Source organism: Zingiber officinale, chromosome 5B (genome assembly GCF_018446385.1).
Source record: "Zingiber officinale cultivar Zhangliang chromosome 5B, Zo_v1.1, whole genome shotgun sequence".
Lineage (NCBI taxonomy): Eukaryota > Viridiplantae > Streptophyta > Magnoliopsida > Zingiberales > Zingiberaceae > Zingiber > Zingiber officinale.
The window spans coordinates 18,295,845-18,313,246 of NC_055995.1; the positions used below are offsets into that span (position 1 = coordinate 18,295,845).

The 17,402-nt window shown below is 33.7% G+C and overlaps 1 protein-coding gene across 4 annotated transcripts in view; it reads left to right on the forward strand.

The window, feature by feature from the left end:
* The window catches only part of LOC121984184 (protein EXPORTIN 1A-like), a 46,224-nt gene that overhangs the window by 6,860 nt on the left and 21,962 nt on the right, over positions 1-17,402 (forward strand). For all 4 annotated transcript variants that reach the window (XR_006112811.1, XR_006112812.1, XM_042536999.1 and 1 more), the window contains exons 12-25: positions 631-738; positions 820-918; positions 1,676-1,879; positions 3,361-3,420; positions 5,981-6,091; positions 6,964-7,061; positions 7,145-7,253; positions 7,619-7,684; positions 12,437-12,535; positions 12,642-12,722; positions 12,798-12,887; positions 15,968-16,053; positions 16,182-16,262; positions 16,358-16,540. Coding sequence is in view for 2 of the 4 variants with exons in the window: in XM_042536999.1 (XP_042392933.1) it covers positions 631-738; positions 820-918; positions 1,676-1,879; positions 3,361-3,420; positions 5,981-6,091; positions 6,964-7,061; positions 7,145-7,253; positions 7,619-7,684; positions 12,437-12,535; positions 12,642-12,722; positions 12,798-12,887; positions 15,968-16,053; positions 16,182-16,262; positions 16,358-16,540 (1,475 nt within the window). In the remaining 2 variants the exon portion in view is untranslated. The remainder of the gene's footprint in view (positions 1-630; positions 739-819; positions 919-1,675; positions 1,880-3,360; positions 3,421-5,980; positions 6,092-6,963; positions 7,062-7,144; positions 7,254-7,618; positions 7,685-12,436; positions 12,536-12,641; positions 12,723-12,797; positions 12,888-15,967; positions 16,054-16,181; positions 16,263-16,357; positions 16,541-17,402) is intronic.

Sequence of the window (17,402 nt, forward strand, 5' to 3'; positions counted from 1 at the left end):
GTCTCTCTCTCTCCCTCCCTCTCCCTTCCCTTCTCTTAATGACAATTTTGATCCTTCAAGCTTGTTCTTAACAACTTCTAATTTCTGATTTGATCATTTGTTCTCTCTTTCTCTTGATTTTCCATGGTAGCATGCTTGATATATGGAACATTGGCGCCATTGGAACTCATTTCCTGCAATTATACTGGTCATTGTGGGAATCATTTGTTTGCTGCAACATCAAGTCTGTTTATCTTGTTTTTTCAATGTTTTAAATCCCACAAAAGATTAGGAGATTTGAGGTGCAATTGGAGATTTTAAAAAATAATTTAATCTGCAAACTAAGTGGCAAGCTAGTAGGTGGATTTAGTTGGAGGACATCAGAGCAACTGGGACTAATAAAAGGATCACAAAGGCAAAGTGGACTATTCAATGTTGTAACTCTGACCAAAATAAATTTTCATTCAATGATATTAGTTTAACATTTTTTTCTTATTATGTGCCTTGTAGAACTTTTGTAAAGTATGTATACTGGAATGAGACTGTATATGCAGTCTCCTAACCAAGACTTTCATTGCTAAGTCCATGTGTTAGTGAAAAGAATTTAAGCAAGTTGACTACTTTCATGTAACTCTCTTTATCTCTTTTCAGTCTCACATCCGAGTACTGGAATCAGCTCCTGCAAATAGAGGTGGACTATTGATGGGTCTCGAGTATCTTATTGGTATTTCATATGTTGATGACACTGAAGTTTTTAAGGTATCACAAATTCATACTCACACTTTACTAAATTTTTGATGTGAAATCTTATATTGTTCAACCTTTTGATTGTTTATGCAGGTTTGCTTGGACTATTGGAATTTACTAGTTCTAGAGCTGTTTGAAGCGCATCACAACTTGGAGAACCCTGCTCTTACTGCAAGCTTAATGCGTCTTCAGGTATCCTTACAAGCATGTATAGTTAACCATCTTTATTCTTTATTCTTCACCTATATATTTTTTAACATATCCCTTAAGATATTTATAAAAGCAAGGTGCATGCATCTGTTCATCTCCCTTTTTATAGCCTATTACTGAAAGATCTTTTTCTGAGGTCCTAGGTCTGTTTCCTATGAGGTACTTTACAGTTATCAAAACCTGTAGATCAGTATTTCAAGATAGATGTGCTATAATGTTTTTTTAAGAAAATTCTGCAAAAGTTATTGTTTGTTCATGTTTAAATAATGTCATCCCCACCTCTAATTAAATGCTTGGAATTTTTTTGCATCTAACACCTAAGGATTTGTTCTGTCACTTAAAGAAAGATTACATTTTGAACTAAAGAGACAAGGTTTGCCTACTCCTTTACGTAATGAATATTTTAGCTTATTGAAGCAGGCTTGAATACTTTTTGTTACTTGACACTTACAGCAGCACGTGTATGGATGATGGTAGTTAAATTACAAAGACATTCCACAAATGATCTTGAAGCATTGATCATGTTCAGTGTGCATTTGTCATATTGTTTAAATATCATTGTGTTCATTCCTTACATTCGTCTCCCTGCGATCTGTTCACCATGACTATCACAAAAAAATCTCTTGGTTAGTTTTTAATTTCCATATGTTAGTTTATATCTTCTTTTACATTATCACATTGTTAAGTTGCATATACTTTTTGCAATTCATTTAACAATGACATTAACTTTTCTCTTTAGCCTACACTCATGCCAGAGGTGGTTGATGGCCTTCCTTCTCCTCTTGTTCAGAGGCGGCAACTTTATTCAGTTCCACTGTCCAAGTTAAGAACACTCATGATTTGTCGTATGGCTAAGCCAGAAGAGATTTTGATTGCTGAAGATGAAAATGGCAACATAGTTCGTGAAACTATGAAAGACATTGATGTCCTTGTTCAGTATAAGGTTTGTGGTGGAATTTTTGTGCGGATTTTTTTTTATAGTACCCTTATATGCATATATAGTACTCTGCCTCACATTTGTACCACCATCATCTGCATATAGTAGTCCATCTACTTTCAATTTTCAATTTGATCGTCAAGAGAATTGTTTTTGACTAATTCCCAGTGATTAAGATATCATTTAATTATTGATAGAGATTGATGGTAACAAACAGTTCCACACCGAAATTGAGGCCAGAACACTTGCTGAAATCTAAACATTATGTCAAAGGTTGCCAATGAAAATATTATGCCTCAAAATCTCATAGTGGATCTTAGAGGGGCCAAAATGACCTTTTATAAGTGTGAAACCTTGGTTGCAAGCAAGCTTCCGTGGTAGTGAACTTCCATTGTATCATGAAGATTTTCTTCTTCCTGTCAGTTCTGCTGATGGGGCTGATACTATCTTGTGCCTACATATGTATGCTGGTGGCAACACAAACCTTTACTTCTTTGCCAACAATTGGAACCAGAATCACTACTTTAAACCTTCATTCGGATAAGTTAGAGGAATTTAGGTGGCAAGCAAGCTCCAGTGGATAGTGATCGCAAATGGAGGATGAATGTTTCCTCTCATCCTCTTGATTGGGGCTGATTGCTATCTAAGTACATCCTCCTGATTAGGGCTGACATTATCTATTAGCAACACAGTATGCTGGTTGGCAACAAAATCTGCCATCTTCCTGTCCAATATTCTTTCTTCTTGATTGGGGCTGGCACTATCTTGGTACTTCCTCCTTTTTGTGAATGATGTTTATTTGGTACCAATGCACAATATGCTGGTTGACAACAAAATCTTACCGTCTGCCTTATCACCAGATTTGTCTGATATTGTGAACCTTGATTTTACCTAACTTATATTTTAGAATAGACTAGATATGATTCAATTACATCTTCCAATATAACTACTGAATTGCTGCTGCAAAGTAATACTGAGTTAGTGAAACTTGTGAAGAATTCAATCTTGATTATATTTTTAGTGAACAACTTCAAGTTTACACATCAACTGTTGCAGCCTTTGCACGTCATTTTATCCATTAATTATTCTTAGTATTTCTTTTCCTGTATTTTGTTATGCGTAATAGATGTATATTTCTTGTGCATTGATTTTTATTAAGTTCTTAATAATAATTATGCTATATCTTGATGAATGAGATTCAATTTGAAATATTTCTTAACGAGGAGTGCATTTGACCACATATTGCACATGGCAATCTGACCACATTATGTCAACAGACACTTTTAAAACCTTGGTTATTTTCTTCCCAGTTTGAAATTGCGTTTGTGCAATTGCATTTTAGTGAAAAATTATGTTTCTGTTTAAGTTTTTAGTATCAAAATGCAATGGTAGTGCAGAGGGGAGAACACTCATTGCAAACTTTATTATATGGTATTTTGATTTCTTAGTTTTAACTTTGTTTGAGATTGTATGATTCATTGTTGCAGATAATGCGAGAAACGTTAATATACTTGTCTCACCTTGATCATGAGGACACAGAGCAACAGGTACAGCTTAATGATTCCTTTTTGTCATCTACTTTGTTTGAGAACCTATTTACTACATAATATCTAAGTCATAGCGTGTCTTAAAATTGATGGTCACTTATGTCAATCAACCTTGGTCAATGGATTTCATAAGTAATCCAATCTTATGTTCATACATACAGTATGGCCAAATTTGGTAAGTTATAAAGGATACTTTTGTAGGAGTGGACTTTTGAATTTGGTACCATGATTTTCTATAACATTATAATTAACACGTACTTCCCTCTCAATTCAACTTGAAACTGTGAAATTTGGCTATATTTATTTTGATCATTTAATCAAATTCCATATAAATAATTTTTTGTCAAAGGGCATTTACAACTTGAGATTTCATATTGTGTAGAGATCAGATTGCTGGTTATACTTCCATTTCGTCACAATCACTCTATTACATTTTTCTTCCTTCGACTATCCTCCTAAGATTTTTCATTTTTTGAACTAATTGCAAATAGAATAGGGTTTACTTATAAGCCTATGTAACCTACTGATCTAATGGAAAATTGATAAGGCAATATACATAAAGGTATGAGGAATGACCTTAAGGCAATAGTCCTTATAATTTTCCTCGTTAGCATGGTTGATGGGCATGGAGCCTTATTGAGTGAATTGGTGCAGTTCATGTGCAAGGCTATGAAACTGATGAAACTTTCATTCTGTCGTTGAGAATTGCAGAATTCTGCTCCTCGCGGCACTAGATCTAGTTGAGGACAGCTTACTGACATTATTGAGTTTCAGTGATATGTTGGTTTCATACCATCGACCTCAGTTGTACTCGACCTCACATCTCATCCATGCAATATTTTCATCTTGTGTGCAAAAAACTTTTCTCCTTTACTGTGCCGCCTCATTTCTTCCTTCTTTGCACTATTTCTCCCGTGTTTTTTTTTTATTAACAATGGCATCCTTTCAATCCAGTTGCTATTTGTCTTTGTGATCTATTTGCAATTCTTTTCATGTTTGCTTCTATGCCACTGATTTATGATGTTTTTACTCTTGGTGCTTTGGTTGATTAGAATAAAATTTTTGGCGCATTTTGTAGATTTTTCTTTCATTTTAGTTTTTGTCATAATCTACAAAAGATGGTTCCTACTTACATAGTTTTGAGTATAAATCTTTCAATTAGGTAAACATTTTCAATTTCCATTCCGTATTCAAATCACAAAGTGTCTCTACTCGTTTTCCCTAAGTCCATTCTGATGTGTGGAATACCTAGTCATGTCCTTCTGTGGTTGGGTTTTAGGTATTTTGTAGTGTTCTTTGATGACTATTAACAGATGCCATGACTTTTCCTCATAACAGAGCAGTCTGAAATTTTCTCTATTTTCTATAGTCAAAATATTTTTTTTAACTCTTGTCCATGCATTGGAAAGTGAGCATGCTAGATATTGCCTCTTTAGTACTTCTCAATCTTTCTTTCCTAGTCAATTTGGTCAACAACAGTCATTTTGCTCTTATAAATCTCAACAGAATTGTGTGATTGAGAGGAAGAATAAACATTTCTTTGAGATTGCAAGAGCAATACGTGCGAGGATTCCCTTGCAATTTTGGAAGTCTGATTATGACATCATGTCATCTTATAAATCACGCCTTTTTTTGTTGTTCATGGTCATGTTCCTTCAATTCTTTTCCTTTGTGATACATGATACATTATACATATACTCTTTGACCATATGTATTGGGGTTCACTTTTTGGTTCATGTCTCATCTTCATGGGTGCCTTAAGTTTATCGAGTGTCTGTGTTGAGTATTATATATTGCAGAAGAAGAGTTATGGTTGTTATTAAGTACATTCCTTTTCTCTTCCCCTATCCTTCCATTTCTCAGATGATAGCTTAGATACTTCCCATGCTTGCTTTTTTATTTATTATACCATCTTCTGATCCTTAGGCTTACTCATTTATCTATTCCACCATCCTAGAGATTTGGCCATTGCACACATAGTAGATGGCCATATTCCAAGCCAGTTGCAATTGCCCCACTAGACCTCAACCCTACCAAGACCTTCCATGGTCTCTGGTTTTGCCTTTCCTATTTTTCTAAGGCTACTCCAAAGTATAGAACCTTGGACCCTTTATCCCTTCACATTCTTATGCTTCTTTGGCTTTTCCTTTACAAGTTTGGAATCTGATAAGATTTCCCAGACGAGTTGATGACATCTCCTGTTTGTTCAATATGTTCAATTGTCTGATTTAAAGCTTGGTCAGTCCAAGAGGGTACACACGGTTATATGATACGTCTGTCAATGGTATTGATTAAATTGATATATTCTCTCTAATGGCTTCAATTATTTCCCGTCCACCTCTTCCTTTCATTTGTTGCTATCTAATACTGGCAAACACTTCAATTAGATGTTAAAATGATCTTCTTCGTGGTGTCTAGATGAGGAAGTGTATATGGAGAAACCTTGAAGTCTTCTTGTGCGTAAACTGAAGCAGTCTTTGTATGAGTTGAAGCAATTTCCTAGTTTGTGGGTTGGTAAAATTGTTGCTATATGATAACATATGTACATTTCTCATTGCAGATGTTGAAGAAGTTGAACAAGCAATTGAGTGGAGATGAGTGGTCGTGGAACAACTTAAACACATTATGCTGGGCCATTGGATCAATATCAGGATCAATGATGGAAGAGCAAGTATTCCCTCTCTTTTGGTATCATTAGAAATTACTTATATCTTTGGTATAAACGTGGGCTGGAAGTGCTTCAGAAAGTAATTTAATTGCTCTTTGGTGTTTTCAAAATTTGCTTATTTATATTGATACTTTGCGCAATGGTAAAGTTATTATCATGTGACCTGGTGGTCACGGGTTTGAGCCATGAAAACAACCTCTTGCAATGCATGCTAAGGTTGCATATAATAGATCCAATGTGGTCTGAGTCTTGCCTAGGACCCTGCATGGGCAGGAGTTTTGTGCGTCGGGCTGCCTTTTATTTTGATAAGTCACGTTGACTGTTATGCTTTGAAATTGTCTCCCAATAGGGATTCAATTTCCACTTTCATGTTCGATTTTTATTTTGATTTGTTTTTTGGTCTAACTAGGTTTGTGATGTTTTAACTAGTTGGAACATTGTATAGTGTTACATATTGCTTACATTCTCAGAGAAGTACTATATTATGTAATTATAAGCTCATCCTTGTTAATAGAGGTTAGGCATGCTCTTGCAGAAGGTATTAAAGATCATTCTTGCTGTAGTATAACTGTTCATCTTCATGCAAATTGATAGAAAATATGTTTTTGTAATTTTCCAACATGATTGTTCAGAGCAGAATCTAGCTTGCAGTAAACTTGGGATATATTTTCCTGATTAAACCACATAATGTTCTATTTTTGTCATTACTAATTTTGTTTCATAGAATTCTTAGGAATAATTGGGCAAATTTCTGTTTAGACGGTTGAAATTACTTTTGCATTTTTACCTTTTTTGTTTAATTAATATTTTTGTCATGATTTTTCTATATGCAGATTAATTACTTATCTCGTTTCTAATATTTTTTATCATGACAGGAAAACAGATTTCTAGTAATGGTCATTCGTGATTTATTGAATCTTTGTGAAATTACAAAAGGAAAAGATAACAAGGCTGTGATTGCGAGTAATATAATGTGAGCAAAGTTCTTTGTTGTGTGGTTTCTTGGTGGCATATATTTGGTTTCTTTACAATTTATTATGTGTTTTCGAATTTTAGGTATGTTGTAGGACAGTATCCACGGTTTCTCCGAGCCCATTGGAAGTTTCTCAAAACAGTAGTGAACAAGTTATTTGAGTTTATGCATGAAACACATCCAGGTGTTCAGGTAATTGATTTGCTTGTTTCTATTTAGTTTTACTATTTCTTAAATTACTGAGACAGCAGTCTACACGATAGGTTTTTTTAATTTACTGGTGAATGTCAAGGTCACAACTTAAGTAAAAATCTTTACTCAATATGACCCCTTGAAACTTGCACAACTAGATATTGATCTTAAATATGTTCTTTAACCTACATAAGTCACATCTATGAGGCATGGTGCTAATACTGTTTTTTAATTATTCTCCTTTTGTTTGGAAAAATGGTAAATTAAGAATATGCTTTTGGACTAGAGATTTTTAATTTTAAGATCTCATCTGGGGCCTGTTGGTTAGTAGTCCTGCTGAAGCTGCTGTGAATTTTTGTTTCCAGGACATGGCTTGTGATACTTTTCTGAAAATTGTCCAGAAATGCAAGCGCAAATTTGTGACCACCCAGGTAACTTTGCTTGTTAATAACTAGTTCAAGTAGTATATTTACATTTTTGTGTTCCTCAGACCTTTTTGATCCAATTGTAATTTTGGGCCAGTTGAATAACAATCAAATGATAATACAAAGTCCTGCTGAATAATGTTTAAAATAATAGCACAATGTTATTCAGCTGTTTAACACATTTGGATGACATGGTCTAGATACAAATACATCTGAAAGGATTTGATAATCTGTTAAACCACATGAATTTTTTTGTTTTTGTCATTATTTCTGCTTCTCATTTTTGTCTGTTTCTCTTATTCCTTGTCATCCCTCTATTTTTTACTTTTGGTCCTTTTAAGTTTTTTACAATATATAATTTTAAATTTTTAAATCACTTATTGTGCTGAATTTCTTTCTTGCGCATAGAGCAGTTCAAAGCTTAGTATTGATGAAGTTAAGATTTATGAAAACTTATTGTTTGGCCAGTTAGGTTTAGGACAACTTTTGATAGTTAATTTGCATTGAAATAATGAAAGTACTCTTAAAACTAATGAATATTTAAAATATAAATTAACAAGAAACTTTTAGATAAAAAATATCATAAATTCATTTGCATAAAGAAACATATCATATCATCCGACCAACATGCAGAATAAGTACAAGAAATGGAACCACTCTGAACTATTTCAGTTAAATTTTCCCTACTTTTCATCTTGAGACACAAAATGCTATCCTCTCAACCCCTACCTCCACATCCACTTGTGTGAAGTCTCTTCTTCTCGGTAGCCTCCTTCCAACATCTTGAGATAGCCACGGCAGTTATTTGGATCCACACTTGCAATAGATACTTATATCCAAGACTGATAACATAGCTTTATACAATGATTTAAGGCTTAATTTCAGTAGATGCTCCTTAGTAATGGATTGTGAAGATTACAACTATTAATGGCTGAAAATAGTTTTGTCCATTTGCATCCTAGATACCCTAATTACTCCATTGACATTTCATTAATTAATCATGGAGAATATTGAATTATAATTGTAAATGAATTTACAATCAATATAATATAAAATGATAAAATGTTATTATATATTCTCTTTTTGTCATTTTCATGATATGATTTCAAAGAAGTTAATTTGCCAAACACATTGTTCAATATCATTTTCTACTTGTATGAAACATTGAAGTTGAAATAAGGGTAAGGAGATCCATCGAAGCAGGGCCTAACATGTGCATTTGATGTTCTTGATATAAAGCATACCATCTCAGTTTAATACTTCCTGGACAAATAATGTGTATAGATGTCATTGAAATATGAAATTAGGACCTAATATGTGCATTTGATGTTCTTGATATAAAAGCATACCACCTCAGTATAATACTTCCCGGACAAAATGATGTATAGATTAGACGAGATAGTGGAATAAATTCTAAATGAATGAAATGGAGGGCATTAGGTGTTCTTTGGAAATTCTATAAAATGACAGTTAGACTTGTTATGTTATATATGAGTAGAAGATTAGAGTTACAAAAATGACGATGTTAAGGTGGATGTGCAGACAACATCATAAGAAATGAGAACATTAGAGAATCGGGTTGTACCTATTGAGGAAAAATTTTTAGAGACATTTAAGATGATATAGACATATACTTGGGTGACCTATAAATATCTTAGTTAGGCGATGTGAAATTGTGACACATATTTATCAAAGCAAAGGGAGATCAAAGAAAACTTGGTTAGCAACAATAAAGCAGGATAGTGTTTATTTAAATATAATTTATATATAGATGATGATATATAGTAGGGGCGGAGCCCAATTAGGAGGATCTATATCACTAAATGGGATAAAGGCTTGGTTGTTGTTGTTGCTATTGGTTTTCAGGTTGTGGGTTTGTTGATTTATTCAAATGGACCATTTAACTTTTGTCTTCCATGTAGTTGTGACTCGCTGCACTGGACTTGTTTATTGTCTTTTATATTTTGTTTCAATATAGAATATGAGGAGAAGGGGAGTCTTGGCGCAATGGTAAAGTTGCTGCCATGTGATCAGGTAGTCATGGATTCGAGTCGTAGAAATAGCCTTTTGCAATGCAGATAAAGTTGCGTACAATAGATCTTCCCAGATCCCGCATGGGCGGGAGCTTGTGCGCCAAACTTCCTTTTTTATAAGTTCTAAGGAGTTTAGTAATAGCAGAATAATTATCAGTCGATGTAGTTAAAAAGATGAGCCTCTTTTTATGATGAGTTATATAATAAGATGTTTGGTATTATCAATGTATGTATGCTTAGTTTTGAATAAAAATTATAATGAATTTTACACTGGCATTGGTTGAGTAGAAAAATCAAATTAAAGGGGTGAATTTTCATGGTTTGAGACAGCTTGATTAGTACATCATCCTTTTGTTCTGTATTCATGTGTTTTAAATGAACAAGCATAGATATAGAAGAGCAGGAGGGTTATGAAAGGATCAGTAAATCTTAAACCCAATCTAGTAAGCATAATAGATGTGCTAGATTGGGCAGTCATTATGACTCAGTTTATTTGCTTTCACTACGAGACTTTACCTACCAGTTTCTGCGGATGTAACATACATCTAATCCTTTCTTTCAGTTAAAACTGAGCATGTTTTTACCTTAGTCTGATAATCAGTTCATCCATGAAGTAGCAGATGCTGCATCTCCACTCCATAGTTCTAATATGGTGTTAAAGCTTAAATCTGTAATATCCTCTCTTCTTTTTTCTGAAATTTATGCTCTTGATCTCTAGTCTGTAGGTTTAATATTATGTTGAGTTTCAATCTGTAATATCCTCTCTTCTCCTTTTTCTCTGAAATTTGCAAATTCTTCACCGTTTCCTTTACGGTGTATGTAGTTGGTCATGTTCTTTATACTTGTGCAAATGAAGAGTTCAAGGTACTTGACATTCTAATGTTGTTTGATAATTATTTTTTTTCTAGTAACCTTTCTGAAGCAGCACAGGTCTTTTTGATGGAATTTACATAACTCTCATTTTTGTCATACTTTTCAAAATTGGTTGAGCCCATCCCAGATTGCTACAGTTAGTTTTATCCTTTATGTGGAATTCAGCCACTTGAAAAACCCTCACTGAAGGGTGCTAGAAACATAAAATTGTCCCGAATAACTACAAATATGGAGGAGATAAGCGGGCTTTTGGGAATGATAATTGAATCAGTCTAATTTCCTGAGAAATTAGATGCAATTTTGCTCAACTTGGAAATTTCAATTTAAAAGTTCTGATACTGTGTAGCGGATGCTAGGTAAGAGGGATCATAGCAATGGGCAATGAGGAAGCTGAAAAGAGCTTAAAAATAAAAATAAGAGAGAAAACGATGCACCATAATCTCAATCCTGTGAATGAGTGATGATGATCTAAGAAGGATTCATAAAATGTGATTTATGAGGGGTGAGAAATGGTCATGCTTGGTCATCATATATTAGGGTTTATTTATGTTTTATTAATACTTAATTGAAAATTGGTGTTTACACTTGGTGACAATATGCTCATCCATGTGCCACTATATCATCATTGTGCTATTTCTTTCCCCTAAAAAATATCAGACTGGTTAGTTGCAACTATTTGGGGTTGGCTGTTAAATGTGGGTTATATATATTCAGGATTTACTAGATTAATTTTGTAGTATTTACAATTTAGGATAAATAGTACTAATATTTATAAGTTTAATATAATATATGGTACTTATACATAATACAAAATATATATTCAGTATTAGCAACAATTATTTTTGGAACATCACCATACATATGATAATATGAACTAATAAATAAATAAAAAATTTAATGCATAAAATTTAAATGAATTGTTTTGTTTTTTTGTATTTTTAAAAAGCAGAAGATGAGAGTTGCAGAGATGAGGATGTTAAGGTGGATGTGTGGACATACGATGATGAACAATAAGAAATGAGAGCATTAGAGAGAAAGTCGGAGTTGCATCTATTGAGGAAAAACTTCGAGAGACACGTTTAAGATGGTACGGACATGTACTTAGACGACCAATAAATGCTCCAGTTAGGCGATGTGAAACTATGATAAACATGCATATCAAACGAGGAAGAGGAAAATCAAAAAAGACTTGGTTAGCAACAATAAAACAAGATAAAATCTATTTAAATATAGATGATGATATAATAGGAGATAGAGCTCAATGGTGTAAAAGGATTCATATAGCCGACCCCACCTAGTGGGAAAATGGTTGGTTGTTGTTGTTGTTTGTATTTTTAAAATTTTATATTAAATTATTATTTTGCTTATTTCAGTCATGCAATCAAAGACAATCGTTTTTGACATTCTCGGCCAAGCCCATCTTAGTTCTATTTTTTTTCCCAAACATTCCTATAGAGACTTGTTTTTTTAGCCAAATATGATCTTTGCAATGAGATTAAGTGATCAACTTAAACCACTACTGGTTTTTTATTTTTCTTCACTCCTATTATACATGTTGCTTAGCTTCTATTTGTTGATCACAATGGTGATTGGACTGTGTTTTTTTCAGCTCATGATGCACGGATATTTATCTTGATAATTGTTGGTCATTTAGGTATAAATTTCAAAACACTACTTTCTCAGTCAAATCCTGATTTTTTTAGAAGAAACTCTAATTAGTAAATTTGCATATATAATTTTCCTGGAACTAAACAATTTTCCTTCTGTCCTATGGTCATTGATTTTTCCACCAATATCATAAATTTAGAAGCCTATCAAAATCTTATGGAGGGAATGTTGTTGGATGATGCAGGTGGGTGAAAATGAACCATTTGTTTCTGAACTTTTATCTAGTTTATCAATTACTGTTTCAGATCTTCAGCCTCATCAGGTTCACTCTTTCTATGAGTCTGTAAGTATTTTATTCTTCCCTCACTCGTTCTATGAGTCTGTACTATTGTGAATGCATATTTTATTCTTTTTCTAGATTCACTAATTTTCTATTCTTCTAAATGCAGGTTGGTCAAATGATTCAAGCAGAACCTCTTCCTGCCAAGAGGGACGAGTATCTGAGAAGGTTAATGGATCTTCCAAATCAGGTAATTACTAAGGGGTTATGGTATATCTTGAAATTCTCTTATCACATTAATGGTCTTTATGTGATAATTTTTTAGAAATGGGCTGAAATCATTGGGCAAGCTAGCCACAGTGTAGATTTCCTGAAAGATCAAGATGTAATTAGGACAGTTCTTAACATTTTGCAGGTACACAATCATAGTTATCATTTCACATACGACAATCTGATTGTTTGCTAATATTAGGTTACTATGCTTGTCCAAAACTATTACTGCTGGTTATGTTCCATTTTTTATATGGATGCAACATAATGCTCAATATTTCTTGTTGGCCATACCAACTTATCTTGGAATATACTTGTTTTTAAACCATATTCTATTTGAATTTGATGCCATGTTGGTTTCTTATTTTATTTATCCATTGTCTTATACAACAACCACCATCAAGCTTTATCCCAGCTGGTGGGGTTGACTATCTAGATCCTCCTTCACTATTGGGCTCCATCCCCTATTATATCATTGTCTATAGTTAAATAAATTTTATTTTACTTTATCGTTGTTGACCAACTCTTCTTTGGTCTTCCTTTTCCTTGTTTAATGTCTGTATCTATCATAATTTCACATCATATAAGTACATGTTTGTATCTTCTTAAATGCGTTTTCCAAAATTTTCCTCAATGGGCGCAATCCCAATTTTTTTTATGATCTTATTTTTTTATTTTGTCTATCCTTGTATGTCCACTTTGCCTTATACTATTTGTACATTAATTAATCTAGAAATTTAGTAGTCATATTGTGATGTTTCTGCAAAGAGTGAATAAGAAAAAAAAATGTGCTGGAACTTTTTTTTAAAAGAAAAAAATTCTACATGGACATCAATGATGGATGCTATTGTTTAATAAGTCAAATAATTGAGAAAAAACTATATAAGAACTGGATATGACTTTTATTCACTCAAAAATGATCGTGATAGTTCCTTGTTACTCTAGCGTGTTGCAGAAAAGTAAAGAGCAGGGTTACTAATAATTCAGACTGTGCAATCAAAAATACTTGGGCAAGTCAACTTGACCAAAGGATTGAGAATTTGAAACCTAGAAATTTATAAGACTATGGTGTGCCTGGCTATGCTTTATATTTAAAGTGCTGGGAAGTAAAGAAAGGAAGCATATCATAAATTACTGTAATATGGATGTGTGACTGTTAGGATAGAAGAAATAGCAATGTTATTATTTGTGACCAATTATGTGTAGCATCGATGGATGATAAAATAGGAGAAATAAGGGATGGATAATTGAAGGCCTATAGATTTCATTAATTAGAGTTGAAGAACCTAGGGGGAAAGGAAGAGAAAATACAGAAAATAATTTGAAGGACTTAACAACTGACACATTAAAATCTTCCAAGTGATTGAGATGTTATTAGTATCAAATTTATATAATTGATTCTAAACAATTGGGATATACAGCTTGTTTTTGTTGTAGACTAATGATTTATGCCTTTAGATTCTGTCAAAGCACACCAAGAATGGTTCTGACTTGATGAAATCTCATGGTTGTCACTTTAGCAGGGATAGTATTTTTCCTTCTTGGTGTTAGGAAGTATGGAAAGGATGTATATCATTAGATACATGTGTCTGGATGTGTGATTTCTAGGAGAGAAATCAAAATGTGATTATATCTCAGCAATTGTGCAGCATTAATGGATGATAAAATGAGAAAATAGTGATGGGTATGTTTCAAAGCTTATATCCACAATTTAATTAATTAGAGTCGAAGGTTTTAGAGGGAAAGAAAGAGCAAAAGAACACTCATTATTTGAGGTATTTTTAGTGATAAAATTTATATAGTTGATTCTAAACAGTTAGAGGGTATATGGCTTGTTTTTGTTGTAAACCAATGATTTATGCTATTAGATTCCATTAAAGCCCACCAAGAAAGGTTCTGACTAAGCATCTTTTAAGGAATCAGATGTGAAGCTAGAAAAGCTGGAAGTGGCTGGTGACAAGTTGAGTTTGTCCTTTTTTTTTGTGACCAATATCTGACCAAGAAATGAGCTCTGATGAAACCTCATGGTGCTCTTACCAGGATTAGATTTTTTTTTTAGTCTTGCATGATCCATCCTGCTATTGCTACTGCTTATAGTTGTTCCATTACAGATGTTGTTTAAATAATTTACTTGATATGCGTAACAATAAAAAACATATATCAGGTGGAACATTGTTGGATACATCAAACATTTTGATTTTCTTTAGGTTTCTACTACTGCTTATGATTCTGCATTTCAATTAGCCTTTGCCCAGTTATTACTGAATTGACAGGAAATGGAAATTAACACAAAAAAGAAAGTTAAAAAAGGAGAAAAACACTACTTGACTTTCAGACTAGTTATTGGATTCTACTATCATGGTGGTTATAATTTGGTCTATGCAACCTAATATACGCTAAATTCATATTATTTGGAAAGCTCTGGTCAAAATTTGGTCTATGCAACCCAATAATAATAATAATAATAATAATAATAATAATAATAATAATAATAAAAGGTAGCCCGGTGCATGAAGCTCCTACCAACGTGGGGTCGTGGGGAAGAGTCAGACTACATTAGGTTTATTATACGTAACCTTATCATGCATTACAAGACTGTTTCCACGACCACAAAGTCACAAAGCAACAACTCTATCATTGTATCAAAGTTCTAGAAAATCTATATTATTTGAAAAGCTCTAGAACTTCTAGACTGTTTTTATTGCTCATTTTCACTGTTGAGATCTTTCACTAATGCACCTCCCAACTGCTCTATTTCACTCATTCTCTCTCATTGAACTACAACACCAATGTTACTGAGGGAGAAAGTCAATTATACTGTTATAGCTTGTCTCATACAAAGCAATGGAAGAAATATTGCATTTCATTAATTATCCCTTGTACTAAATGATGTATGGCCTGCAATTTTCATATAATTTGGGCTAGAAGTAATTGTTTGATTCCAACATTGATATTCACTATTAAATGCCCTTTAAATTTGTGATCTTTCTGTAAAGAAACTTTTTGGGCATTCCTTATTTGTTGACATTTTATTTAATAATAACGTGTATTTTTCGGATATTATAACAGATCTGTACTCATGCATTTTACATGTGAAAAATGACTATTTTAGTTGCATACAAATTATTCATATATAATTTCATGATGCTTTTTAAATTTTGTTATTGCATGATTGAAGTTCATATCACATGGAAACTAATCTTATTTTTTGATGATGCTTGGCAGACAAATACTAGTGCTGCTAATTCTCTTGGAACATATTTCTTCCCACAAATTTCTCTCATATTTTTGGATATGCTTACAGTCTACAGGTGCATTTTAGTGTTTTCACTTTTCTTTTTTTGAGGTCTTTCGTGTTTTACCATATGGGAATGAGTATTATACTTATTTTTCTTTTTAAATTATACTAATCTGTTTCATATCTGACTCTTCTCCACAGAATGTACAGTGAATTAATATCTAACAGTATTGTTGAAGGTGGCCCTTTTGCTTCAAAAACATCTTTTGTTAAGCTTTTGCGGTATGGGCCAATAGTTTGCTTGTCTTGTTGCATTAGATTTCCTAATCATTCAAATTCCGAAGAATTAGTCTTCATTTTCGAGTATGTACTGTCAGATCTGTAAAACGGGAGACACTCAAGCTGATTGAGACATTTATAGACAAAGCTGAAGATCAACCCCACATTGGCAAGCAGTTTGTGCCACCTATGATGGATCCTGTCCTTGGTGACTATGCCAGAAACTTGCCAGATGCTAGGGAATCTGAAGTATTATCACTCTTTGCAACCATTATAAACAAGTATGCGTAACTCTACATTTTTATCTGCATTATTCCTTGTATGTTATCTAGTTTTCTTTCAATGGGAAGTTATACTTTGCATTTTTTAGCCAATGATTTTCAAAGGTTTAGCTATGAACTGTGAGGCTAGATTCCCTGGTCGACAGAAAAGTGGACTAGGGGGTGGACCACTTGCAATTGCAGCTAGATCGTGGCTGTGATCTGGCCGCAATTGGTTGTGATCCTTCTCTGGGTTTACCATCCTCCCGAGGTTATAGTTTGAGTCGGGATGGGTGGCCGGAGGCTGCCTCCCTGCTTGTCGCCTGACAGCTTGGCCACTTGCTCACCGTTGGCGGCCTTCGGTCACCCGTCCTGATCCAAACTATAACCTACGGGAATTGTGAACCCAGGGAGGGATCGTAACCAATTGCAGCCAGATCGCGGCCACGATCTGGTCATAATTGCAAGTAGTCCATCCCCTAGTCCACTTTTTTTGTGGACCAGAGGATCTGGTCTTATGAACTGTAGAACGATTTCTTCTTTCCTCATGTGGAACTACTTTGCTATGTTCTAGTTTGAGCAGGGCATTCTTTTCTGCGTGATAAGCTTCTTATTTACAAGACATTGTTCTCTTTTTTCTGCGTGATAAGCTTCTTATTTACAAGACATTGTTCTCCAGAGAGTTTTGTTCAGTTTTTTAGATAATCAAGAACAGCAGTCAGTTTGTTAAATTGTATGGTTAAACTCATATGGACTCCATCCTTGTTTGGTATAGCTATTATAAAGTAAGGTTTGTATCTTTTGGATCAATTCAACTAAAGTATGAGCTGATCGAACTGTTTCATCTATGATGTCACAGTCCCAAATCTTTTTGGCTTGGTTT